General features: G+C 43.7%; 1 protein-coding gene across 1 annotated transcript in view; it reads left to right on the forward strand.

Annotated features, from left to right (window-relative positions):
- LOC308081261 (intermembrane lipid transfer protein VPS13A-like) overlaps positions 1-25,941 on the forward strand; it is a 167,121-nt gene extending 141,180 nt beyond the window's left edge. The window contains exons 69-77 of the mRNA XM_080457648.1: positions 1,752-1,915; positions 2,121-2,166; positions 2,530-2,653; positions 3,659-3,773; positions 18,533-18,618; positions 19,592-19,697; positions 20,239-20,316; positions 22,457-22,534; positions 24,288-25,941. Of these exons, the coding sequence (XP_080313774.1) occupies positions 1,752-1,915; positions 2,121-2,166; positions 2,530-2,653; positions 3,659-3,773; positions 18,533-18,618; positions 19,592-19,697; positions 20,239-20,316; positions 22,457-22,534; positions 24,288-24,371 (881 nt within the window). The 3' untranslated portion in view covers positions 24,372-25,941. The remainder of the gene's footprint in view (positions 1-1,751; positions 1,916-2,120; positions 2,167-2,529; positions 2,654-3,658; positions 3,774-18,532; positions 18,619-19,591; positions 19,698-20,238; positions 20,317-22,456; positions 22,535-24,287) is intronic.
- The last annotated feature ends 337 nt before the right edge of the window (positions 25,942-26,278 follow it).

Here is a 26,278-nt window from a genome sequence, read left to right on the forward strand (position 1 = left end):
GTCGGAGCGGCTCCAGCAGTATAACTTCAGCCTGCAATTCACTCCAGGTCGTGACAACGTAGTAGCAGACCTACTGTCACGGGCAACCCCCGGCCCTTCTCCAGATCCTGGTCCTGACTCCGCTGAGCAGGGCCTCATCCAGATGCTCCACTCTCCACTCCAGCCTACAGTCTCACTCCAAGAGCTCCAGACAGCCTCGGAACAGGACCCGGTGCTCTCCCAGCTCCGCACTTTTATCCGCTCTGGGTGGCCCGCGAAGGTCCCAGACCAGCTGGTTCCCTTTCACCGGGCCAAGGACGAGCTGTCCTGCTGGAACGACGTCTGCATAGCCCGCGGCCTCTGCACCGTGGTGCCTGACTGCCTGCGACCATGTATCTTGACCATCGAGGCCTTAGTGAGGGACTGTACAGCTTGCCTTCTCAGTGGCAAAACCGTCCTACCCGCCCCGCCGCCGCTGCAACCGCTGCATTGGCCTGCCAAGCCCTGGGAGCACCTCCAGCTCGACATCTGCGGGGAGCTTCATGCAGTCCCACACCACCAGCGTTTCATGGTGGTGTTGTACGACCTTCATTCCAAGTGGCCTGAGGTGCTCTCCACGGGGACTGTTACCACCCGCGTGGTGACTGAGTTCCTGGACTCGCTCTTCTCCCGCTGGGGGCACCCTACGGCCATCACGACGGATAGGGCATAAAGCACAAGGGCATAAAGCACGTCCGTACATCATTCTACCACCCTGAGGCCAACGGGGGGGTGAAATATTTAACCAGACACTGAAGAATGGCATCAGAGCTCACCTGGCAGATGGCTTCTCCTTCTCTACAGCTCTTCGCCGCACGCTTCTGCACTACAGAGCCTCACAGCATTCCACTACCGGTTGCTCCCCAGCATTCCTCATGTTGGGACGGGAGCTGCAGCTGCCTTTGGATCGACTGAGGGCTTCCGTGATGGTGCCACCTTCAGCTCGAGGGCGCAACAGAGTCCGCCAATGGCAGCGTCAGATGAAGCAGCGTTTCGACAGGACACGGAGGGTGAAGACTCCATCGTTCGCGGCCCTGGACTGGGTCCGCGTCCGCCGCCCTCACAGGGGCCACAAGCTGTAGTCTTTCTGGTCCACGCCTATGCAGATAACTGACCAGCTGGGGCCTGCCACTTTCCGCCTGTCCGATGGGTCACGCTGGCATGCCAGCCGCATTCGGCGAGTGCCACCACCTGCTGTCGTGGGGCCGGAGGCTCCCGTGCCTGTGACACCGCCTGCTGCCGCAGGTATGTGGGCTAATACTGACTTTGAGTTTACAGCAGGTGATATGGACTTGCCCCCGGTGCGCCCTGTGGCACCTGATGACCACCCGGTGGTGGTGCGCCCTCCGGCACCTAATGACCACCCGGTGGTGCCCGTGGCACGGCCAGTTCGAGACCGGGCTCGACCAGATTACCTCAAGGACTATGTTACCAATTTCTGAATGCATAAGACATTGGGGGGGTGGGGTTGTGTTTCATGGTTTTCTATGGGGGGGGGAAATGTTGTGTATGAGTGTACCGTTGTGTTTACGACACTAGGGGAATTTACGACTGTTAGGACGTAAAGCTATGCGGCCGTAAAGTTTTACTGCTCTGTTGTTGTACCGGCTTGTAACGTGCGTTGCCAGCGTACATGTTGGTTACCCAGTAAAGACGGACCTAAAGCTCACCCTTCTAGTAGCGTGCCTTATTATGTGGATATAACAGTCTCTTCCTCCCCCCTCTCCTCCCAGGGGGCCTAGCCGGTGCAGCTTCCAGGATCACCGGTGCTATGGCAAAGGGTGTCGCTGCCATAACGATGGATGCGGAGTACCAAAAGAAGAGACGGGAGATCATGAACAAACAGCCCAGCAGTCTGAGAGAGGGGCTGGCCAGAGGCGGCAAGGGACTGGTGTTTGTACGTAGGATCAGCAGAAACCAGTACCTCTTTCTAGAGTTGGATCCATCAATACCAGTGTATACTGTACTAGCACCACAAACATCCTGTTAGGGCCTGAGCAGGAGTCGCATTGACCATATTCACACAGCAGCCATTTTTCTCTTATGTCATTACTAGTATAATCAAGTCACTGTGTTGGGGTAACACTGGTTTCTTCTCTCAGGGCTTTGTCAGTGGGATCACAGGGATTGTCACCAAACCTATAAAAGGTATGTGTAGTTTACTCCTCTGTCACAGATTGATGCCGGATCATGCCACCTTCAATTTTGTTTCTTCACTTAGAAGTTAGAAGTTGTAGTAGTGGAACAGGAACAAACAAGTTCTGACTTCTTTGGAATTTATATGAAAATGTATATCAAGATATTGTAAATAGGTGGGTGCTAGATGGTCTACACAATGACCTATCTGAATAAAATGCCTCTTCCCCCAAAATATATTGTAAATAGGCTGAATAATTGTCATGTGAGCAGCTTATTGAACCAGTGTGTTGGTGTAAAGAGAAATACACTGAGTTGGATTAGGGCTACAGAGGCTCTTTTTGGAAAATGTGATGGTGTGTTTTTATTCCACAGGTGCTCAGAGGAAGGGAGCGGCAGGCTTCTTTAAGGGTGTAGGGAAGGGTCTTGTGGGAACAGTGGCCAGACCTACAGTAGGCATTATCGACATGGCCAGCAGTACCTTCCAAGGGATCAAGAGGTGTGTGTGTGTGTGTGTGTGTGTGTGTGTGTGTGTGTGTGTGTGTGTGTGTGTGTGTGTGTGTGTGTGTGTTTATATCAGATCTGTATAAATGTGCATATACTGTAGTCTATCTAGTACATGTTGAAATTGTGTCTACCAAATAGACATATTCTGTTGTGTATTTGTGTATCAGAAAGTGCATATGTATGCATATTAGTGAAGCAAAGGTCAGGTTACTTAAAACCATGAGCAACTCAACCCACCCAACCCGTATTCTTACACATAAAACAACCATTAAAACCCGATCAGCCAACTCAGAGAAAGAGAAAGAAAATCAAGTAGCCAAGTGATTTTTGAAATACTTCAACGTTTCTGCCCACCACTGTTCGAATCCTCCACAGTACATCCCACTTTTCGGGTGCCCCAAGTGGGAAGCCAGTTGGGGAGGGTGAGCCCTGTTGCTGCAATAGTGACTCCTACAGGTTGTCGGGTTGCCTGTTCAGCGAATCCACTATTCTTTGTATTTCACATTTAAACCCAAAAACCTGAGTGATTGTTTTTGGCGAGAAAGAATGTGTCTTTTTACCCCCACCTCTGTCACTTCCCCAAGGTACATGGGACCTGGCGCATTTTGCAGTGATATTCCAAATATGTTTCAACTTTCTCAGTGCAGACACTGAGTGTACCTGCGGACTGCGTAGACTACACCAGTAACAAACGTTCATTTAGCAGCAATAAATGTTAATTTTAGACTATAGCCATGTTGTGTGTAGCTATTTGACATACTGTATACCCCCCTGACCCAATCTCAATAATCTCTTTATTCGACCCTAACCTTTCTGAACCATGGATAAACTCACGGGTCTTGCGGGTTTCGTATTGAACTGTATACCGGCATGCATCACTAATGTATGTACAGTAGTCACACGCAATATAAATTATACGTAGTATAATACTAAATTGCCTAGTCCTATAATGTGTGTGTGTGTGTGTGTGTGTGTGTGTGTGTGTGTCCTCATTCAGGGCGACAGAGACTTCACAGGACATAAAGTCTCTGCGTCCTCCTCGCTTCATCCACGAGGACGGGGTCATACGGCCATATAAGGAGAGGGAGGGTATTGGTAACCAGATGCTTCAGGTAAGACAGGGATATCCCTCTCTCCTATCATCCACCTGGCCACTCTTAAGACTGTGGTAAAAAGATGTCTATGAATTCTGTTTTCTGTTTTTACTACTTCTGACTGCCGTTCCTGTTTGCTGTGACTGCATGAAGCATACAGTAGTATCTTGATCAGTATCTTGATCAGAAAATATTCAAAAATTCCATATCCATCCTCATATCCTGTCCTCCACACCCCTAGTGTGCTTTCTATCTCTCTGTTGGATGTTGATCTTCAACACTCAGCTATTTTTAGCCACAGAAGTTTCCCATTATGCTTATTGATATGTAGTCAGTAATCAGAGTCAGAGATTCATAGACCTCCCCCACCACATACCGTGGCTTTGTTCAGACTGTAGGCAAATCCACCTGTCCACACTGTTATTTGTGATCAGATCGGATTTGTGCATTTAGACATTGTCGACTTGTCTGCATTGGCTGCTGCGGTATAACCACGTAATGACAGGCGTGAGGAATGCTCTGTCATATGAGTATATCTATGAGTTATAGAGCTTAAATATTTTACATATCACTTATACCCCTTTAAGTAACTTGCTGCTTGAAAGTATGGATTTGCCTGTAGCTTAGGATAGGACAGAGATGTTGAATGGGGTTGTTCTTGAGAAGTTGTGTGAATGTTTAGCTGTTAAATGTTTAATTTATGTGTTGGCAATACTTTTAGCCATGGTGCTGGGTGGAATGGGGGGATTGTTGTGATTTGTAGTTGGAATCTGTAGTAACTAGAGGTTACGAATTTAACCCCGGTTTTAGTAGGTTCGGAGTTTACTACTCACTATGGGATATCAGCGCCCTCAGGCGATGCACAGAGCAACACACACGCTCCCGATGCCAATTATTTGATTGGCTTAGGGTATGTCACGAGTCCGGAAGACCCTGGGGTACAAGAGACTCCTCGTGGCATAGGCTCCTCCTCTTAACATTCTCCTCTCTGCACGCCAAATGCGCACAGAAAGGGGTGTCTGGTGAGTAGTAAACTCCGAACCTACTAAAACCGGGGTTACATTCGTAACCTCTAGTTTTACCACGGTTCTCCGTTTACTACTCACTATGGGATTCATAAACCCCCCTTGAGGTAATGAGCCACACAACCCTGACAGGCCCGCACGCACCTCAGCCCCTAGGTCCCGCCCACACGGACGTGACCTACGGCCCCATGGGCGCCCCCCAACCCACCGGGCTGGGGTGCGGGATAGATAATAAAGGCTAGGCCCTGACAGACTCCAGAGTCCGCCTATTTACTAACAGGCAGACACAAGCCTGCCTCATAACTCAATATGAGGAACAGGGCCCCATCTCCTGGGAGCCAGCCCAGCTGGTCCCATGGAAACCCAAGAGGAAGTCGAGAGATAGGGAGAAAAGCCCCAAGCCTACTCCCTTCCCTCGACTGGCCTGGAGGCAGCCGTTACGCCTAGGATGCCGCCGCCACGTCCAGGCTGTAGAAAACCGCAAAAGTCGATGGAGACGACCAATTTGCGGCTGCACAGATCTCCTGGATCGAAGTTCCCCTGTAGAGAGCCCAGGATGTAGCCATGCCTCTAGTAGAGTGAGCCCTCAGACCCTCCGGAACTGGGGCACCACTACTCACATAAGCCAACCCAATGGCATCTCGGATCCATCTAGAAAGCGTTGCCTTAGTGACCTGACCGCCTTCCTCCGGACTCATCGAGAGTGCATGCATGTCACTGACCCGTTTAGCCGTAGACAGGGCCACCAAGAGGACCGTTTTGAGACTAATAATCCTCAGATCCGCAGACTCAAAAGGCTCGAACAATGGACGGCATAGTGCCTCCAGCACAACCATCAGAACCCAGGCTGGGAACAGTGGCCTGTTAACCGGCCTGGCTCTCCTGGCGCCGCACATAAACCGGCGCACCAAGGGGTGCTGGCCCACCGTCTTGCCATCGAAACCTTCGTGGCAAGCCGAAATGGCCGCCAAAAACACCTTCACTGTCGAGAAGGATAAATCCCGATCTAGCCTTCTTTGCAGAAAAGTGAGAATTCTACACACCGAGGCCTGGAAAGCCACCACCACTGGTGACTGTTCCAACCACCATGATGCGAAGATATTCCATCTGACATCGTAAGCATTCCTCGTGGACACGGCCCTTGCGCCCTGGATGGTAGCCACCACGTCAGGGGGAAGGCCACACAAGCTCAAATTCACCCTCTCACGGGCCAGACCCATAGGTCTAGGTCCTGAGGGCGTCCCCCCTCCCTGCCGCAGCAAGTCCCTGCCGACAGGGAGGGCCCAAGGCACGTCGTGAAGGAGAGGAGTTATCTCTGACCTCCACGTGCCCCATGCTGGGGCCACCAGCAACATCAACAACACTCGGAGCCTGACCCTCTCCCACGTGGGGAGGATCAGCTCCATTGGCAGGAAAGCATAAAGCAGTTCGTTCAGGAGGCTCGGCACATGGAACGCCTGAATGGACGCGAGACGTGAGTCACAGCGTGAGTCACAGCGTGAGTCACAGCGTCATCTCGCACGCTAATCCCTCCAACACCAGGGAGGCCAAGCCTTCCTGCTTGTTGACATAGCACATGGTTGTGGTGTTGTATGTTCTGATCGAGACATAACAACCCCAAAACCGAGCCCTGAACTGTTTGAGAGCGAGGAAAAACCCAGTGAGGCTGGCGTCCGTGGTGATGACCTTCCGCGATATCACAGCGCCTATACTGACCCCCTGGGACAGAAAGGGCGCCTGCGACCACGATCTGAGTGTCTCCACGCACCCTGGAGACACCACCACTTGCTGATAGCCTGAGGTGAGTGGGATCCGAAGAGCCCGCAGCCACCTCTATACAGGTCTCATGTAGAACCTGCCCAAGCGGATTAAGTGAATGACCTAAGCCATGAGACTCACCGCTTGCATGCATAGCTTGTAAGTTACTTGACGCCCCACGCGAAAAGACCTCACACAAGCTAAGACGCTGTCTAACCTGCCGTTGGACAGCCGCGTTCTGAGCGTGTTCGATTCCAGCTAGATCCCCCAGAAGGTGGTCCGCTGAGATGGAACCAGAACGCTCTTCTGGACGTTGATTGTGAACATAGCGACGTCAGGTGGGAGAGGGCCACGGCCGTGTGCCGTGCCACCACCTCCTCTGAGCCCGCGGCAATTAACCAGTCGTCGAAGTTAAGTCGACAGACTGATCCCCTGTCGCCGCAGTGGAGCTATGGCCGCATTGGTACACTCGCGGGCTTAATGACATACCAAAGGGAAGAACCGTGTACTCGTACACTTCCCCTTTGTAGCCGAAGCGCAGGAATTTAAAGAAAAGTGTGGAGGCCAGATTGGAACGTGGAGGCAAGCAACCTAGAGGTCGATGCCCGTCCACCAGTGCCCCTGACGTACCGTTCACAACGGCTTCACGGTCGTCAACATTGAAATGGAAACCCATTAGGTACTTGTTGAGGCCCTTCAGATTCAGAAAGGGCCGTACGCCCCCCCCTTTTTTCTCACCAGAAAAAGCTTTGAACGGAAACCCAGTCGATTCTGATTCACAGATATTTCTCTGATAGCGCCCTTGCTCAAGAGAGAGAGAGAGAACCTCCTCTCTCAGAGTCATGGCTGCTTTTATCTTCCGCATGAGAGAGACACACTTGTCTGACATAGGAAGTAACACAAGGCATGTGGAAAACCCACCAGTGCAACCACAATGTGTTGTTGTTGTTCAGGGGAGCTGGTCAGTACAACCACAGTGTGTTACTGCTGTACTGAGCTTAACCAGTAAAAAACACAGTGCAACGCTGATGTACTGGGATAATAAACAGATTCGGATTGCAACCCTCCCAAAAGCTGCTCACCGAGCGAGCGAGTCGGGAGGGGGCGCTGCTGTTATCAGTCCCGTGGACAACGTGCACATTTCCACGGGGACCGATGACGTCGCCACGCGGTCCAGCGGACTCGTACTGTGGAGTCCGTTAGAGACCGTTAGTGTCTACCATGCTGTGAAAACAGGCCTGACAGGCACAATGGGCTCATAGAGGAGGCCCGGGGACCCCCTGGGACCCCTAGCGTCGTGACCTCCTGACCGGGGCTGGATAGTGTGCTTGTGTATTTTGGGATTTTTTTATGGAACAAAATAAAGCACAGAAACAGTGGAAACAGCATAAACAGTTCAACATACTCTTATGAAAACCCTTTATGTGTCTCAAAGCACCCGATGAATCTTTTCGCGGTTGCTCTTCATCCAGGAGCTCCCACTCTGGATGTCGCCGTGTAGTCTCGACCTTCGTGGTACAGACGCCGGCTCTGAGGAGGCTAACGAGCTGGTGTTGTCCTAGCGAGCAAGCTAAGCTAGAACAGCGCTGCTAACAACCTGTTGCTTAGTGAGGCTAGCCATTCGAGGATCTCTTCCTCGGTGGCTGCGGGAGGTTCTCCCCGTCCGGGGCTCGTCATGGACACCTCCTGGGTGTCCTGGTACGACGGGAGCTCCAGGAAATCCTCCCCGTCCTCCGCCATGTCGTCATCGTAAAGAGCCATCGACTCCTCACTGGCAGGGGGGGAGGGAGCGGCGGGAGGTGGCGTCAGCGTCGTGGACGCTTGACGCTTTAGCCTCGGCATCGGCACCGGTGGGGGTCCCATGAGCTGGGGCCGCTCGTGCTGCACGACTGGGGTCCCCGGTCCGGTGGCGGTGGAGGTCTCACCGTTGTCTCGTCTAGTCCAGCCGACCTGGGTCCTAGCCCAGACAAGCCGAGCGTCGAGTTGAGAAACGGTGAACATCGCGCAGTTAGGGCACGCATCTGGCTCACCCGGGTGGGTCCTGGCGCAGAACGCGTGATCGGCCCCCAAGCAGTGGATGCAGACGCGGTGGGGGTCGTCTGCGGCGATGAGGAGGTCGCATTCCGCGAACCCGCAACTCCTCTGCGGTTCCATCTTGGTCCTCGGTCTGGGAAAACAACAGGCTAAATAGCCTAGCTAGTAGTGTTTGGCCTGAAGAACCCTTGTTTTAAAACAAATGCAAATTGTGAAAAATGCTCATGATTTATGTAAATCTTTACATATCTTGAATTAACATTTTGACTTGTTTGGGACTCGAAACAAAAGGTTAGGACTTGTGTGGGACTCGAAACAAAAGGTTAGGACTTGTTTGGGACTCGAAACAAAAGGTTAGGACTTGTGTGGGACTCGAACCAAAATGCTAAGGACTTGTGTGGGACTCGAAACAAAAAGCTGAGGACTTGGACTTGGCTGTGTTGACTCGGGACTTGAGACTCGACTTGGACTTGCAACATAGGGACTTTGTCCCACCTCTGGAAGACACGCCCCCAGCACCCACAGCGTCCCCGGCGGGAATCGAACCCAGGACCTTCTAGCTGTGAGGCGACAGCGCTACCAACTGCGCCAAAGACATCGCCTGATTGTCGAGGTTGGAGCGCTATAATATGAACGTTCGGCCAATCAAAGAAAAGCACATGCACCGGGAGGACGGAATCGACTCCTGCCCGAGCCAACTTTGTTCAACTGTGGCTCTGCTTGTTTGTAGCATATATACTGTACATATAACGTAACATACTCTTGTATTCATTGCATCTGTCATTCTAGACTTACAATTGATGAGATGATCAAAGCATTAATAATTACCACGAGCCACCGAGGGCACGTTGAGCCACGAGTTCAACGATGCTTGTAGGCAGCCGATAATGTAACATTAACATTAACCTGATCAAAGCAGAAGAGCTTTTACTGGCTGACTTAATGTTCCTGCATGGTTTCTTTCCGACATACAGCTAAACATTGTCCAATTTTCTATTAAGTGTATAGCCTACATTATATTTTGGCTATATGTGATAAGAAGAAGAAGTGTAATAAAATTGTAGAGTGTGATTGTGAACGCTTTCCCTAACCCTACCCAAACTCTGTTAGTTATGTAACAAATAGGCAAACTCATCATTGAGCAATAAAAGAATATTCATGCTTATAGCCTATACTCTGCATAATGTCAGGGTAATAGCAGCATGATGTGCTTATAGTAGCCAATACATTTGTATTTCTCATTCGGAAAACATTAAAATTGACGTTAAGATTAAAGCATTAATCATTAGACATTTGGCTCTGTACTTGTTTTTTTGCCACCAAACTTCTTAACCAAAAATAGCATATCTACAAGCTGTCGCAGCATGACGCATTGTCAGCTTGTAGATCGGCTATTTTTGGTGAATGTAGGTTACCCCGCAAAATAGGGATGCTGGTATAGGGTAAAAAAAAGAAGAAAAAAAGAGAGAAAATGTTATATCTCACATAGATTTGGCGGACCCCCTGTAGTAACTACGAGGACCCCCTAGATAGATAGATAGATAGATAGATAGATACTTTATTAATCCCGAAGGAAATTTGCTTTGCTCAACGGCTCCAGTGCAATACATTCATACAGAGGTCAATAAAAAGAAGCATGGTAAACATTTAAAAAAACATTACACCAATGGGAATGAATGAATGATATACAATGTTCTTATCCATAGGATATATAAAGAGCCAAGGAAACAAAAAGTCCCCTTATAGGAAAAGAAAAAGCTCACAAAAGACACTCAAACAAGAAAACACTCAGAGCAGATGAAACGGCAGCCTGCTCACAGGCGCTCTACACGCATCCTATGTGTCACCATGACTGCAGATCTGTCTAAGTGACTCTATAGGTAGCCTACATTATATTTTGCTTAATATAATGTTGACACTATGATGAACTCTTGTTTCCCCTAACCTAACTCCTTAAACTCGTTTAGTTATGTTGGTAATAAATAGCCGACATTTTGCAATTGTGTCATTGTTATCCAAGTTATTGCTTATTGCTAGTAATCAGTGGTGGAAAAAGTACTCAAATTTTTTACTTAAGTAAAAGTATCAATACCGCAATACAGAAATACTCTGTCACAAGTAAATGTCCGGAATTCAAAATATACTTGAGTAAGAGTATCGGCATCAAAATGTACTTAAAGTACCAAAAGTAAAAGCACTCATTATGCAGAATGTCCCATTTCAAGTTTTCAAATGTTAACAAATCCTTTGAAAATAGCTAATCTACAAGCTCATTGTGAGCTTGTAGATCTGCTATTTTTAAATGGCTGAAATGTATATAGGGCTGAAGTGGTTAGTGTATGCTCTATAATAATAATCCAAATCTACAAAGTAATTTGTAGTTTTAGTTAAAGTTTTCAAATAATTGTAGTGGAGTAAAAGTATAATATTTGCCTCTGAGATGTAGTGGAGTAGAAGTAAAAGTACAGAAATTTGTACTTAAGTAGTACAATAATTTTGGGAATACTGCATGGCTAATTTGCATACGCGTAATATATTCACGATGATATGCAAATGAGCCATGCGGTCTTACTCTGCATGCTAGCCATGTCTTTGCTTAGCCTGGTAAACCCCCCTCCCTCCGGAAATCTCATTTCGCAAGCTCTGTTACCGTCATGGATGAACTTCAACCAGGTGTTTGCACTTTTCCCTTACTGCTTCATTCATCTACATAAACGTTCATATTTCAATATAAAGGGCTGGCCATGGATGTTAGAATTATGTTCGGGCCCTCAGAATTACCCGTATCTTCCGTATTGTTCAATAAAAAGCATTTTAATCCGATTGGTGGCCATTTTCTCATAGAGTTATAAGGTATCAGAGTGCAATTCACCTTCCAACCGATAAGGTCGCGAAGTTGAAAGCTTATGGAGAAAAATGGCCACCAATCGGATTCAAATGCTTTTTATTGAACAATACGGAATATACGGGTACTTTTGAGGAAACGTACATAATTGCAACATCCGTGGCCTTGGGGTGAGCACTTTATATTTGAAATCTGAACGGGTTTACTCTATCAGCAGCGTGGTTTCTCTTGGGACACGGATTGGCTGTCTGTGGATTCGGGGAGGCACTGTAGCCTACCACAAACAGCAGAACGCAGCATGACGCGTTGTCAGCTTGTAGATCGGCTATTCTCAGTGAATGTACCCCCCGGATGCTGGTTATAGTGAAAAAAAGAAAAGAATAATAAAAAAAAGAGAGAGAAAATCTCAAATAGATTTGGCGGACCCCCTGTACTGTATTAACTATGAGGACCCCCTTATGAAGACCCCTGCTCTAGGTTAACATATGCTATGGTTTAAAACATATGTTTTAAACCATAGCATGTTACCCTAATATAATGTTGATACCCTAACTCATAAACTCTTTTAGTTATGTAGTGATAAATAGCCTACATCATTGTGAGCATGTAGATCTGCTATTTTCAAATGGCTGAAATGTATATAGGGATGAAGTGGTACGTATGTTCTGTAATAATAATCCAAATCTACAACTTAACTTAAGTTTTCAAATAATTGTAGTGGAGTACAAGTATAATATTTGCCTCTGAGATCAGATTTAGTGGAGTAGAAGTAAAAGTACTGAACATTGGAAATACTTGGAAAACAAACGCCAGCCATGGATCATATGACGGTCGTCTGTTACGGTCATGGATGAACTTCAACCTGGTGTTTGCACTTTCTCCCTTTTTGCTCCATACATCTATATACACGTTCAAATTTCTAAAATAAAGTGCTTAGCTCATGGCCACACATGTTACAATTATGTACGGGCCCTCAATAAGTACCCGTATTTTCCGTATTGTTCAATAAAAAGCCACCGATCGGATTAAAATATACGATCGGTGGCCATTTTCTCATAGAGTTATAATGTACCAGAGTGCAATACACCTCCCAGCCGATAGGGTCACGTAGTTGAAAGCATATGAAGAAAATACGGGGAAAATGGCCACCAATCGGATTAAAATGCTTTTTATTTAACAATTCAGAATATTCGGGTACTTCTGAGGAAACGTACATAATTGTAAAATCCGTAGCCATGGGGTAAGCACTTTATATTTGGAATATGAATGTTCATGTAGATGTACGGACCAAAAAGGGAGAAAGTTTAAATACCAAGTTGAAGCTCATCCATGACGGTCACGATATGACAATCATGTTTCAGGGCTATAAACTCGAGTCATACATGATCGGTTTCGCTGTTCTCAAATAGATTACCCACAATAAATAAAATACTGGAGCACAGCCTGGGTACTTTGAAGGCAGTAAGCTAATCAAAATAGAAAAGATTGTAACTTCCTCTTGCAATGAACAGCCAACTAATTTCCAAATGGAATGCGGGTTATGTAAAAAAAACGAATACAATTACTAGATCATGACGTACCATGGAATGACAAAAGAACAAGCTGACAAGTGTAAAAATCAATCAAATCAATCTTTATTTTTATTTAATCCTTTCTGTGCTGTTTCATGCTCCTCCTTCTTCCTCATCTAGGAATGGGGTCTGGGAGTTGGGGGAAAGATTTAACTGGTCAGTGAAACAGTAAATCCAGGACCGAGATTGGCCGCTGCTCAAGCAGTGAATGACGGGGGCGGGTCCGGGAGTTGGGGGAAAGATTTAACTGGTCAGTGAAACAGTAAATCCAGGACCGCGATTGGCCGCTGCTCAAGCAGTGAATGCAGGACCGTGATTGGTCGCCCGAGCAGTGAATGGAGGACCGCGATTCGCCGCCCAAGCAGAGAATGAAGGACCACAAGCAGTGAATGCAGGACCGTGATTGGCTGCCCAGAAGAGACAAAGAAGTTACTGCAGGCGCCACGTGCCCCCTGATCGCCGATTTTCGATTGAGTTTTGGCCATTGTCGCCCGTTTTTCTTTAATAACACGAGCTAGGAAGGTAGGACGGCGACAAACTAAATACCTGAGTATAAGTTCACTTTGAGCTGCAACCAATACATCCACTGCCATTTCCGTCGGCCTCGCTGTTAGGCCGCTAGGGTAGTTGAAAAATAAATTTGGGGGGTAATAAAAAAAAATAAAAAATGTTTTTTTCATGTGAAATTTTAAACGGAACACCAAGGCATCTCAGACGGCATTGTGAATACTGGCTCATTTATGGCTCAGGTGTATATTATATACAATATTTATTATAGTATAAGATATAATATACTTAATAATATATATTATTGTAATGTGTAATATTATGATATCTAACAGTTGCAATAATAATTGTAATATTTATTTATATATAATAACATATATGGAATATATATAAATAGCCATATAATATCCATATTCACATGTATATTATTTATATAGATCCACCTTTCTCCCTCTCTTTCTGTTGTTTTTGCATAAACATATGGTGGCTTGTTTCTCGCGCACAATCTGGCAACACTGAATGTGCGCGCGTGTTTAGCGTTATTGTTATTATTAGGCCTACGTCGTCTCCCCTCCCCCCCCCCCACACCGCACACGTTCGGTCGCGTCGACACGAACCAAAGTCTGTGTCTGTCTTAGGGCCCGGCTCACAGAACAATTTGCGCAGAAAAGTTCACTCTGGTAACATAATCAGCCTCTCGCAAAACCCCGGTGTAGTTCATGGTTGTCCAGGCTGTTGGTTGTCTAGCAGCCTACAGGCAGGCTGCTAGTAGTAGTCACGTGACAACAACACACACACACACACACATGTCGCACAGACGCACACACATTAAAAGCCTATACTTTTTCTTCACATCGCTCGTGACTCAAAATTAGGTGTTTTTACGGTGTTACGCACTGGATTGGAAATATTTTTGCAATATTATTCTTCACAGTTTACCTCAAAGAAAGGTAGGCCATAATATGTTTTTTTTGTTGTTGTTGCTGGCTGGGTGAGGATCATGACGCTGCTGTCTTGACTTCTTGTGGTTGTGCGTTTGTTTATCAGAGCGCGACAGTGCAGCCGGCTGGTGCGCTGGCTGTGGTGCGCACGCTTGAAAGTAATTAATTAATAATAATAAAGAAATGAAGAGGTGTCGGGCTTCGGACGGGCTCGGGCTGTGAAATTGCGCCACCTACTGAAATACCACGGGGCCGGGCCGGGCCAGGGCCCACATATTCGGCCCGTGCAGGCAGGGCCGGCCCTAGGATTTTCGTGGCCCTAAGCAAGATTTTTTTGGGGTGCCCCCCCCCCCCCCCCAAACACCCCCATTATAAAATCATTGTCATTTTTTATTGCATACTAAAATAATAACGCTAGTTGTTGGATAGGAGATACATGACATAATTACAATATGAAAGTATTATTTTTTATTTTATTTTTTTGTGGCCCCCTAGTGGTTGTGGCCCTAAGCGACCGCTTATATTGCTTATGGCAGAAGCCGGCCCTGCGTGCAGGGCTGCTGTCTGTCTGTCTGTCTCTCTCTCTCTGTCTCTCTCTTTCGCTCCCCGTCACCCGTGTCTCTGTGTCATAGGCCAGTGTTGCCATGTGCTGTTATTGTAAGCGTTGTTTTTTTCCACACTCGCGCTAATGAAACACTAAACGGAGAAGCGTGTGGTTGTGAGGTAGAGCGTTAATTTATTAGCATTGTACTGACCTGAATGGAGTGTGGAAGCAGAAGACACGGTGCAATGAAGTGGAAGAATGAGTGTGGGGGGTTGAAGCGAAGGACGGTGATTTCAATGGCCGCCGCTTCGTGTTGTTTCGGCTGTGGCCGTCGGCGTTCGGTTGTGCTGACGGTAAACAGTGCGAAAGTGTTTCCCCGTCCGGTGTGGTCGTAATGTGGTGAGTAGAATTAATTATGTTCCGTGGAGGCAAATGTGTAGTGACGAATGAGAAGTACCCTACGCCACCCGTAAATTCAGCGTGCACGTTGTGGCTGGTGTTGTGGTGACATGTCATTTGTAGTTGTTGTGTTTAGTCCAAATCAATGCTGTGGGTATGGCGTCAGCGGCGAGAGGTCCAAATGAATGGAGTGGGTGTGGCGTCAGCGGCGGAAGTCAATTCTCCGATTATATAAGTAGATAGGTTTGAGCTTTACTGCTGACAAATGATCTAAAAGATTGTTGGCCAGTTAATTAACAATTGCAGGCTTATCTGTGACTGTTTACATTCTGGCAACATTGAGATAGAGGATTGTTTCTCCAAATATAGGCCAAATATACTTCATAGATAATATTAACCTCTTAAACATTATATACTTTGTTGACCAGAGCATGTCACAATGCGTTGTAAGCTTGTAGATCTACTATTCTTGCTAAATGTTCGCCCCATAATTGCCGTTTGTTTCAAAATGATAATGCTCTGGTCAATTGTAGATTCTGTCCCAGTTAAATGCTCCATCTACACTAGCATACATGGGCAACTGGCGGCCCGGGGGCCACATGCGGCCCCCACCTTCACTTAATGCGGCCGGCAGGATACTGATATATTATTGATTTCAGCTGTTTACAATTCCAAACATGCAAACATGACCCGCTTTAATTACTTCAGTCTATATTAGTAGCTTAATGACTAGTATTAAAATTCTATTGTCTTTTTTATGTCCAATGTATTTGTATTTAAATTCAAAAAGTTAACATTAGTATAACTAAATGCATTTGAAATTAAATAAAAATGTTCCTTTTCAGGATTCCCATTAAAAAATAGCCCCAAAAAAATCAGGGTTCCAATTCAAAAGTAACAAAAATCTACAAGCTCAAAACGCGTCGCACCTACTTTTGTGTGACATAGTGTTAGATTTGCGAGCTGAACCTATGACACCATTAAAAGTAAATCTAGATAAGGTACTTGGTTCAGTGGTTCTGTGAAGTTAGGAGTTAAAACACCCTTAAATGAACGTGACAGGAGATTTTACAATTGTAAGATCAAATCATTTATTATCCTTTAAACTAAGTTTACAATTATTTATGAGCCTATTAAACAATCAGAATGAATTGTCATATACAAAAATAATACTACACCAGATATTACATCGGAGCTCCGAGATACACTCCTCTCGAGCTGGTCGAGAAGTTTGTAATGGAGTCATATCTCTTTTGACAAGCCCTTAAATCTACATGCTAGATTATTATAAAACATTAAAAAAATTAATCAACAGGAGTCGCTGTTGATCCATCGTAGGGGATTGAGCAGGCGGCTCCCATCCTGTGCGTTCTCGCGACCCATCGTTATGGCGGGCAAGGGCTGTCTCACGGTCTCTGCCTTGATTTTCCTGCATCGAGTCCAGGTGCCCTGGAATGCGTCTCCCTAAACTCCCTAAACTCTTATCTACTGTGCATACTAGATAACACTATGTCTAACACTGTCTACTGTATTGGAGGTTATACTGAAACTGAGGAAATGTTACACTGAGTTTGCTCCAGGAGATGATGGCAATTGACATCATAGCTATTATCAGTTGGCACTACAATGAATCTATACAATAGTTTTAGACCAAAAAGACTAACTTTATGAAATCATTAAGGCACTCTGACCTTAAAGTAAGTTTGCCTGCAGCCAGTAAATCACTCTGCTCGAGGAGAGAGAGAGAGAGAGAAGACCTCTTTAAACTATGATCTCATCTCCTGCTCTGATAAACAGTTTTTTAAATATAAGGTTATATTGACGCAGTTATACTAACACTCAACACTATTAGACCTACAAATTATTCAAATATACGCACAGTATAAAAATCTAACTATTAGTGTATTGCTCAAATAATCAGAATAGCTTAGTTTAATTCTGAAGACACTCTAATTTCCTTACAATAGAAAGGATAAAATACGGACAGACAGTAGCCTATATGCAATGTGGCCCTCTGGAGTGAGTGGGGAAATATAGTGGCCCTCTCCATCATCAAAGTTGCCCACCAGTGATCTACAGCATCTATTTTTTAAGTGTACTTTTTTTTGGTCATGAAAAAATTACAATCTTTATATAATAATAATTTATGCAAAGTCGTTCTTAACCTGCAAATTGGACTTTAAATCAAACCTTATTATTGCTTTGACCTTTTTTTTTTTTATCATTTCCATGCAATTCATATCTCACGCTGTTGATGATTTGGGAGATCTCAAATAGATAAGAATATAATGTTCAGAGTAGACAAATTCAAGTAGACAAATTCTCTCATCAATGTCCTGTTTTCACTCTGTTAAAAATTAACTGCCATCAGTCACTTTCCTCTCTTTCCCAAAAAACATTTTCATTTCAGTTTCTACCTCACAAAATGGCTGCGGTTACATGGGCAATATTTATTCATTCAGAATTAACTAATTCCAAACAGAGATTCATACCAAACTGTCTACAAGGAACCTGAATACAAGTATTCCTCGTTTACATGACCCAAAGCATTAATTTACTTTTGACATGCAAAGTGGTTCCCGCCTACGTATGGACTAGGGGCCGTCCGGCTCCACTACCCGGGGCGGAGCTTCCCCTGGTGGGCATGGGGAGGAGGCAATAGCCCCCTTTTGCCTCCGCAGCGGAGGTTTGTTGGCCGTAGGCAGGCCTGGAAGCAACGCACCGACTCCTGCCAGGCAGCGTTGTATGCGGTGCAAGCCTGTGTTCCTTTGTTATCGCCGTTTTAATGCGAAAGTAGCAGATCTACAAGTTCAGACCAGTTTCTTTTTTTGTATTGGTACCAGACACAGTAAAACTTAGGCTAGCCTACTACTTGTCACATTTCTCATGTAGGCTACCTTAATTTTATTTAAACAAAAAACTTTTCATCTGACTGAATAGATTATTTTGATTATAAGTTCCCGTTTCATGTCAAGGACAGGTAAAGATTGTTCCTTTTATCAAATGTTTTATCCATGACTATTATTTATTAAATAGTACATTTGTGTTTGAGCCTTTCAGTTTCACATTTGTCACATTTAATATAATTTTGTGGTGGGTATTCTTAATTGTCTTTGGTTTCATGATTCATTCTTTCTTTCTCTCTTCCTCCAGACAATTGAGAATGGACGTTTTGCAAAACATGGATATTTTGCTCACGCCAAGATCAACAAATCTGACGACTTTATGATTACCAAGAGGTGGGATCATAACATTTCTGGCTTTTTAATTACATTTGAAATGTTCCGTGTTCACAGCACATTTCAAACCCTTTATTTAAAAAGGGACAGCTTCATGAACAGTCATACACTGGGTCTCATTTATAAAATGTTTTTGTTAATATGAAATGTTTTTGTTAATATTAACATTCATAATATGAATATGAATGTTAACTATTCTTTTTTTATGTAAACTTATACGTTCCACATACTTATCAAGCTTGGTATATGAACATTCCATGTACATCAAACTTAGAGGCAGTTAGTTGAAATCATATAGAGTACAGAAGTCCTGACGTCACTCGTTCATCCCCAGGTTCGTAAAGTAATTTCGCTATGGAGAATAACATTGGGTCATCATAGAATCGTCTCATATAAGAATTGTGGTCCAAAAATAAAAAATAAACTGTCTCGGCGATATTGTCAGGGAGGAGGTTCTGTATCGTTTATGATAGTCAGTCACTTATATTTGATACAGTCTGTTGCTGGCGAAAATTTAACTAATTCGGCGGAAGTAACATTAGCGTTTTCTCACCGTCAGTTGATTCTTCATATCCATATGAGTAAAACCGCCAGGGTCATTTGTTTATTTTTGGAACACAGTTCTTATTTGACGCGATATTAAATACGTCTATGGGGATTCAGAATGGGGGTGGAAAACCGCGAACCAGGTAGACAAACCTAGGATGTGTAAATTAGGTCAGACTTCGGTGCTCTACTGCGTGTTATCGTGTTGATAATCCTAATAGCGGTGACGTGTATTAAAAAATATATTGTTTTTGTTGTTCTGTGAAGTATAAATTAGCCTTCATTGACTTTTTTTGTTCTGTGAAGTATAAATTAGCCCTCATTGACTTCTGAGTCTCCCTGCCTTGTGTCACCTTTATATCATTATTTTATCTACGGCCTTCTCTCCTACGAGGTATTTTTAGCTCAGTGTGTTTTTATTCTCCAGGGGTATCATCTTTGTAACAAAGCTAAATTGTAAGTGGCAGTATCTGTTTGATGACTTCACCAAGGACCCGCTGATCGTAGAAGAGAGCCTTCGAATCGAGGTTAAGGTACAAATGAAAACCTATTCCTATCTTTATGCTTTATACTTGTTCTCATAGTGTTTTGATGGACCCACATTTTCAAATAATTTGTTGTGAATAAAAGATGTACCATTTTACAGTATGTTGGTAAGCAACATTACCACTATGCTTTATAGAGTGAACATGCTCTATATGGCAGACATGGCTTTGGTGTCATTTAATAGCCAGAATCTTTGTAATAGTCAGAAGCATTGTTCAGGCAGCAGCTGTAGCTTGAGCAACTATCTTCGAAACTATTATGGACCTAGTTTATTATTCCAGTGATCGGCCTTTAGTTTTTCAAACCTGAAACCTACTGAACAAAATCATGCTCCCAATCTTGCAACCATTAGAACCAATGTTCAGGACTGGGATCGCTTTCACTTGGTCCATTCAATGCTTAACTTTGCACTGTGCAAATTAGAGTAATGCCCTAATTCAGTATCCCAATTTAACCTTTTCCGATTAATTTTCTTTGCTCAAAATTCTGATTATTGTGCTTAACCAGCTCTGTCATTGTGTTTCACAGGGGAGAGTCAAATCGGTTTTCCAACGCAAAGAGTATGGCAAGATCATCATTAATTTCGAAACGTCGGATGAAGCAAAGGTATGTGACAAATGATTAATTTGATTATTATTCGTTAATAAAAAGAAAATAACTTTTCATTTTATTTCAACCTTTATTTAATTATCGGGAAACACACTGAGGGCTGAGACCCGCTTTTTCAAACTTGTTAAGGTTTCGAGGCCTATCAGCCTATCAGTTCTGGCCTAACCGTGTGGTCGCTTTTTACGAAACTCGGCAATATGGTAGAGGGCTATGCCAAACGGCTATGAAACTAAACTCACAACTATCGGCCAAAGGGTGGCGCTATTTCACTCAATTGACTTTGAACGGATACAACTCATGCCCTGTTTGACCTACAGCCATGAAACTTTGATACACACATGCGTCTCCTCATGCCTAACAACTTTCATACAACTTTTTGACCTCTGACCTTTAGATTTCCCACCATTTTGAATGATATGAAAAACAGTAAAAATGGGATCTTTGAGCAATCTGCACGAAACTTTTTACACATGAACTTTGGACCAATATCTAAAATCTCACTTCATGAAAAGTTTGTAAGAGCCAATGAATATTGCAGTTTTATGAAAATTATTCGTCTGCCCCTAACACATACATGCAGACTCTTGTATTTTGTTTGAAACTTTGCAATAATGTAAACTTGCTTACACATGTGCCTTGACTCATGAGGAACACATCTATCACTTTGACCAGTGAGCTCCGCCCTCAGATTTTACGCCATATTGAGCAGTTTGAAAAACATTTAAACCAAGGATTTCTGAGCAATTTGCGTGAAACTGTGTCAAATGTGTGAGCACCTTTTTCACAGGTTCAGGTCTGTTGGTCCAATAGCTTGATCGCTTAATCATCTGCCTTGAAACCACAGCGTCGCCGGTTCGAATTCCACCTCATGTAGACTTCATTATAATTGCATTGCACACAACATGACTGTATCAATGAATACATGTGCAATTGTTAAAGATAACGTGAAATGCTTATTTGAAAGTAGTTATTTTCAATGTATGACTTACTTCATTCGCCATTTTGTTTTGTTTTGTTGGATTCTCCTTTCTCACTGTCAGAGGCTGTGGATTGAATAGCTCAATCAATAAAGAATAGCCTCATGTTCCAAAGGTCCCCGGTTCAAATCTCACTTATTACAGTTTACATTTAAATTGCATTGTACAAAACAAGACCCTGTTAATTCAGACATGTGCATTTTTTTGAAAATAACATGAAATGCTTTTTTGAGAGTAGTTGTTTTTTATGTATGACATACTTTCTTGTGAAAATAGCCGATCTACAATCTCACAACTTTTCAGATAGCAACGCGTTGTGAGCTTGTAGATCAACTATTTTCACTAGTTTCCATTCCGAGAAGACAAAAAAAATCTTTATTGGTAAATGTTTTGTGAACCAGAGATCCAGAGTAGTTAGCGAAACAGAGGCTCGGTTCATAACGTACGGAAGAACCTACAGTATACAGAATACGGTAGATATCAACAGACACCGTCAGGGAGACCATATCTCTAGCTCAATGAGAAGAGAGGCAGCCTGTGAATCCATAGGTCGCTGGTTTGATCCCTGTCCCCAACAATGTGTTGAAGTGATCATCATTGCGAATTCTTCATTTTACAAATAGTGTTTCTTGAGGTTAGGTCGTTGTTTTACTGAGGTGAAGGTTAGTGAGGGTGGGTGTAGAAAAGAGTCAGCTAGTCAGCAACCTTCCCCCTATTCCCATGGATTGGATCCACCCCTCTCACCTGCTCTCACTCATCACCAATCACACCTGTCACAACTCATTAGTGGCCTGGTGGCTTTTTCTTTGAAATAATGTGTAGTTTTTGTAATAGTCAGAAGCATTGTTCAGGCAGCAGCTGTAGCTTGAGCAACTATCTTCGAAACTATTATGGACCTAGTTTATTATTCCAGTGATCGGCCTTTAGTTTTTCAAACCTGAAACCTACTGCCCAAAATCATGCTCCCAATCTTGCAACCATTAGAACCAATGTTCAGGACTGGGATCGCTTTCACTTGGTCCATTCAATGCTTAACTTTGCACTGTGCAAATTAGAGTAATGCCCTAATTCAGTATCCCAATTTAACCTTTTCCGATTAATTTTCTTTGCTAAAAATTCTGATTATTGTGCTTAACCAGCTTTGTCATTGTGTTTCACAGGGGAGAGTCAAATCGGTTTTCCAACGCAAAGAGTATGGCAAGATCATCATTAATTTCGAAACGTCGGATGAAGCAAAGGTATGTGACAAATGATTAATTTGATTATTATTCGTTAATAAAAAGAAAATAACTTTTCATTTTATTTCAACCTTTATTTAATTATCGGGAAACACACTGAGGGCTGAGACCCGCTTTTTCAAACTTGTTAAGGTTTCGAGGCCTATCAGCCTATCAGTTCTGGCCTAACCGTGTGGTCGCTTTTTACGAAACTCGGCAATATGGTAGAGGGATATGCTAAACGGCTATGAAACTAAACTCACAACTATCGGCCAAAGGGTGGCGCTATTTCACTCAATTGACTTACAGCCATGAAACTTTGATACACACATGCGTCTCCTCATGCCTAACAACTTTCATACAACTTTTTGACCTCTGACCTTTAGTCAGAGGTCTAAATATTTTACTTTAAGCGCCCAATGCCACGTTATTGGCCATGGCCATTTAAAGGGTAGCAACATTAACAAACAAATGAGTCTATACCTGTAACAATGCTCTATAAACCAAGGAACCAGATTACTCATATGTTGTGTTGCTTTTGCCAGGATTCGAGCCCATGACCTTGCGGTTCAGAGTCAATAGCTCTTCCAACTGAGCTACCCCGATACAAGAAACAATATACATTGACATTTGATGAACTTGCAACCTTTACACTACAGATTTTCTTTACATCACACTCCGATTTAATCAAAACATTTAAGCTGTGTGTTATATACATTTTGAGTTAAGACCATTAATATCAACTCATGTCCCTCTGCACTCTAGCAATCAGTGCACCTGGTGATACCTAGCCTGTCAGTCATTGGCTCCTCAATGGTGCTGAAAAGTAACTATGTACATTTACTCAAGTACCAATACAAATGCTTACAATGCACAGTACAATTTTGAGGTACTTTTACTTTACTTTCCATTTTTGTCACTTCTACTCTACTACAATTACAGCATATGACAGCTTTAGTTATTGTTACTTTGCAGATTTAATTATTAATACAACACCTACAGTAACCACATACAGCCGATCTACAATGTGACGCGTTATGAACTTGTGTATATATATATAATAAGCAATCCATGTTGTATGATTCCCTGGTTCAAACCCCAATTTAACCAGTCCAAATATAATTTACTGAACCAAAATCATAACTTTGTTAATTAATGCATGTTCACTTCTTCTCTCTCTCTCTCTCTGTCTCTCTCTCTCTCTCTCTCTCTCTCTCTCTCACTGCCTCTCTCTGTCTCTCACTGCCCCTCTCTCTCTCTCTCTCTCTCTCTCTCTCTCTCTCTCTCTCTGTCACTGCGTCTCACTGCCTCTCTCTCTCTCTCTCTCTCTCTCTCTCTCTCTCTCTCACTGCCTCTCTTCCTCTCTTCCTCTCTCTCTCTCTCTCTCTCTCTCTCTCTCTCTCTCTCTCTCTCCCTCCCTCCCTCTCTCTCTAACTGCCTCTCTTTCTCTCTCTCTCGCTCTCTCGCTCTCTCTCTCTCTGCCTGCCTCTTCCTGCCTCTGCCTTATCCTTCGAAACCGCTTATTGCTGCTTGCAGCTATATTTTTGATTGATATTTAAATGGATATCTGTATATTTTTTAAACATTTTAACAACACAAATCTTGTATGGGGGTCCCTAGCACAAAATGTGTTCAGATGGGGGGCCTGCGGCAAATTGCGTATTCATTTGGATGTCCTTGATATGAAAAAGTGTATGAACTGTTGTGTTAATGGTTATATTACTATATATTATCTATATAACTTGTGGTACATGTGTTTTTTTTCTGCTTCCAGTGGTTTCTTCGTATGTTGGAGGAAGCAAAGGGAGAGTTTACCCAAATGCTGACCGATAGAAATGAGCAACAAACCAAGAAATGAAAGACCGCACGCACGCACGCACGCACGCACGCACGCACGCACGCACGCACGCACGCACGCACGCACGCACGCACACACACACACACACACACACACACACACACACACACACACACACACACACACACACACACACACAGTGCCAGTGTCTTTATTCTTTGCTGCATGCCAGTTTTGTTTATCTGCATTACCTGCAATGACCAGTGGTAGACATTATATTCTGACTGACTGTTAAAGGACGACTTCACCGATTTTCAACCAATCTTCATATAATTGGTCCTCACTTTTTTTCTACTCGGTCTGTGTCTCAGAGGAGGGCTGTGGACAGTTCAGAGTCCCGTCTACCAGTGACATCATCAATGGGGAATCCAAGCTAATAGAAACTGCAGGCTTTCTATTCCTGGAAAGTAGCAATGCAATAAAAGAAGCCATTGTTCTCACGTTAATAAAAATCTAAATAAAAAATGTGAAATCTTGTTGGAAAAAAAAATCCTGCCTAACGATGATGTCACTGGTAGACGGGTTTCTGGACTGTCCACAGCCCTCCTATGAGACACAGACCAAGTAGGAAAAAATGGTACCATTTTATCATGAGTATTAGTGAAGACCAATTGTATGAAGATAGGTTGAAAATTGGTGAAGTCGTCCTTTAAAGACTGTGTGTGTGTGTGTGTGTGTGTGTGTGTGTGTGTGTGTGTGTGTGTGTGTGTGTGTGTCCGAGTGTGTGTGTGCATGCCTATGAGTGCTATAAAGGAGTATACAGTACTGTACTCCATAAAGTCTAAGGGACCATGGACCAACTCTTGTCAACATTGAACTTTCATTTACATTGAAGCTTGTTTCTTTATGTGCCACAATTCAAACTAACATGATCTTCTGATTGCTGTGACACCTGCTATTCTATAAAGTTTTGAATCTTATTCAAACTTATTTTAAAGATAGTTCAGGTTATATTTAACTCTAGTGTACTGTAGAAGCTACTCTCATTACATTCACGTAGCATTAAAAATACAGTATGTTTGAAAAGGTACATTGAACTTACAGTGCAACAAGGCCAATTCACACTTCTATATATTTAACACTGTGTTAACCCATTAAGACCTGAGGCCGATTCAACAAATGCCTTCAAAATCAGTAATTCTCACACTTTCAAGATTTAAAAAAAATAAGAGCTTGTATATCTGCTATTTTTGAATAGCCAATGCAAAAATTTAAATTGACACGGATGCTTTCCCGGTTTTAATGGGTTAATGCCTTTAATGACATTAATGTTCACAGTTTTTTTTCTGAGATTATTTAAAAGGGAAATATCTTGTTCGAACGAGGGAGAGTATGAATTCATAACACATGTAGAGCAAGATGTCAAATCTTTCGTCAAACCTTTGATGTTTTTCTATGTTTCTGCTAAATAAGATTAGTGTGAGATTTAGAGATGCATGCTATTTTTATACAGTGCCTATACAATGCTTATCAATCTGTATATTGATCTCAAATAATCCCATGTGTGTGTATATAGAAAGATACAGTACATCCTTACAATGTAGTCAATTAAATTGCAGTTTGTAACTTGGTGAATTTTATGTTTTTATTCCACTGGTATGCAATGCCAACTATGACAACTATTATTACCATCAGCTGTGTTCTTTAACGCTGGGTATCGGGGGCTCAGGGAAGGCCTCAGGCCGATCACCGTCCGTGGAAAGGCCTGCAAATTGATTGCAGGCCTCTGTGAATGTTGTTGAGCGTGAATAATCCGTGAATCATCCGCTGCCAACGTGCTACGTGAAAATAAAAAAGGCAGATTTGTTAAAAATTAAGCGAAACTTTTATGTGCCCACCCAATGATATTTTTTCCAGCCCAACTACTTTGAAAATTGGCCAATCTGGCAACACTGTCTCTCTTGTTC

Source organism: Gymnoscopelus braueri (assembly GCF_963280865.1).
Source record: "Gymnoscopelus braueri genome assembly, contig: SCAFFOLD_130, whole genome shotgun sequence".
Taxonomy (NCBI): domain Eukaryota; kingdom Metazoa; phylum Chordata; class Actinopteri; order Myctophiformes; family Myctophidae; genus Gymnoscopelus; species Gymnoscopelus braueri.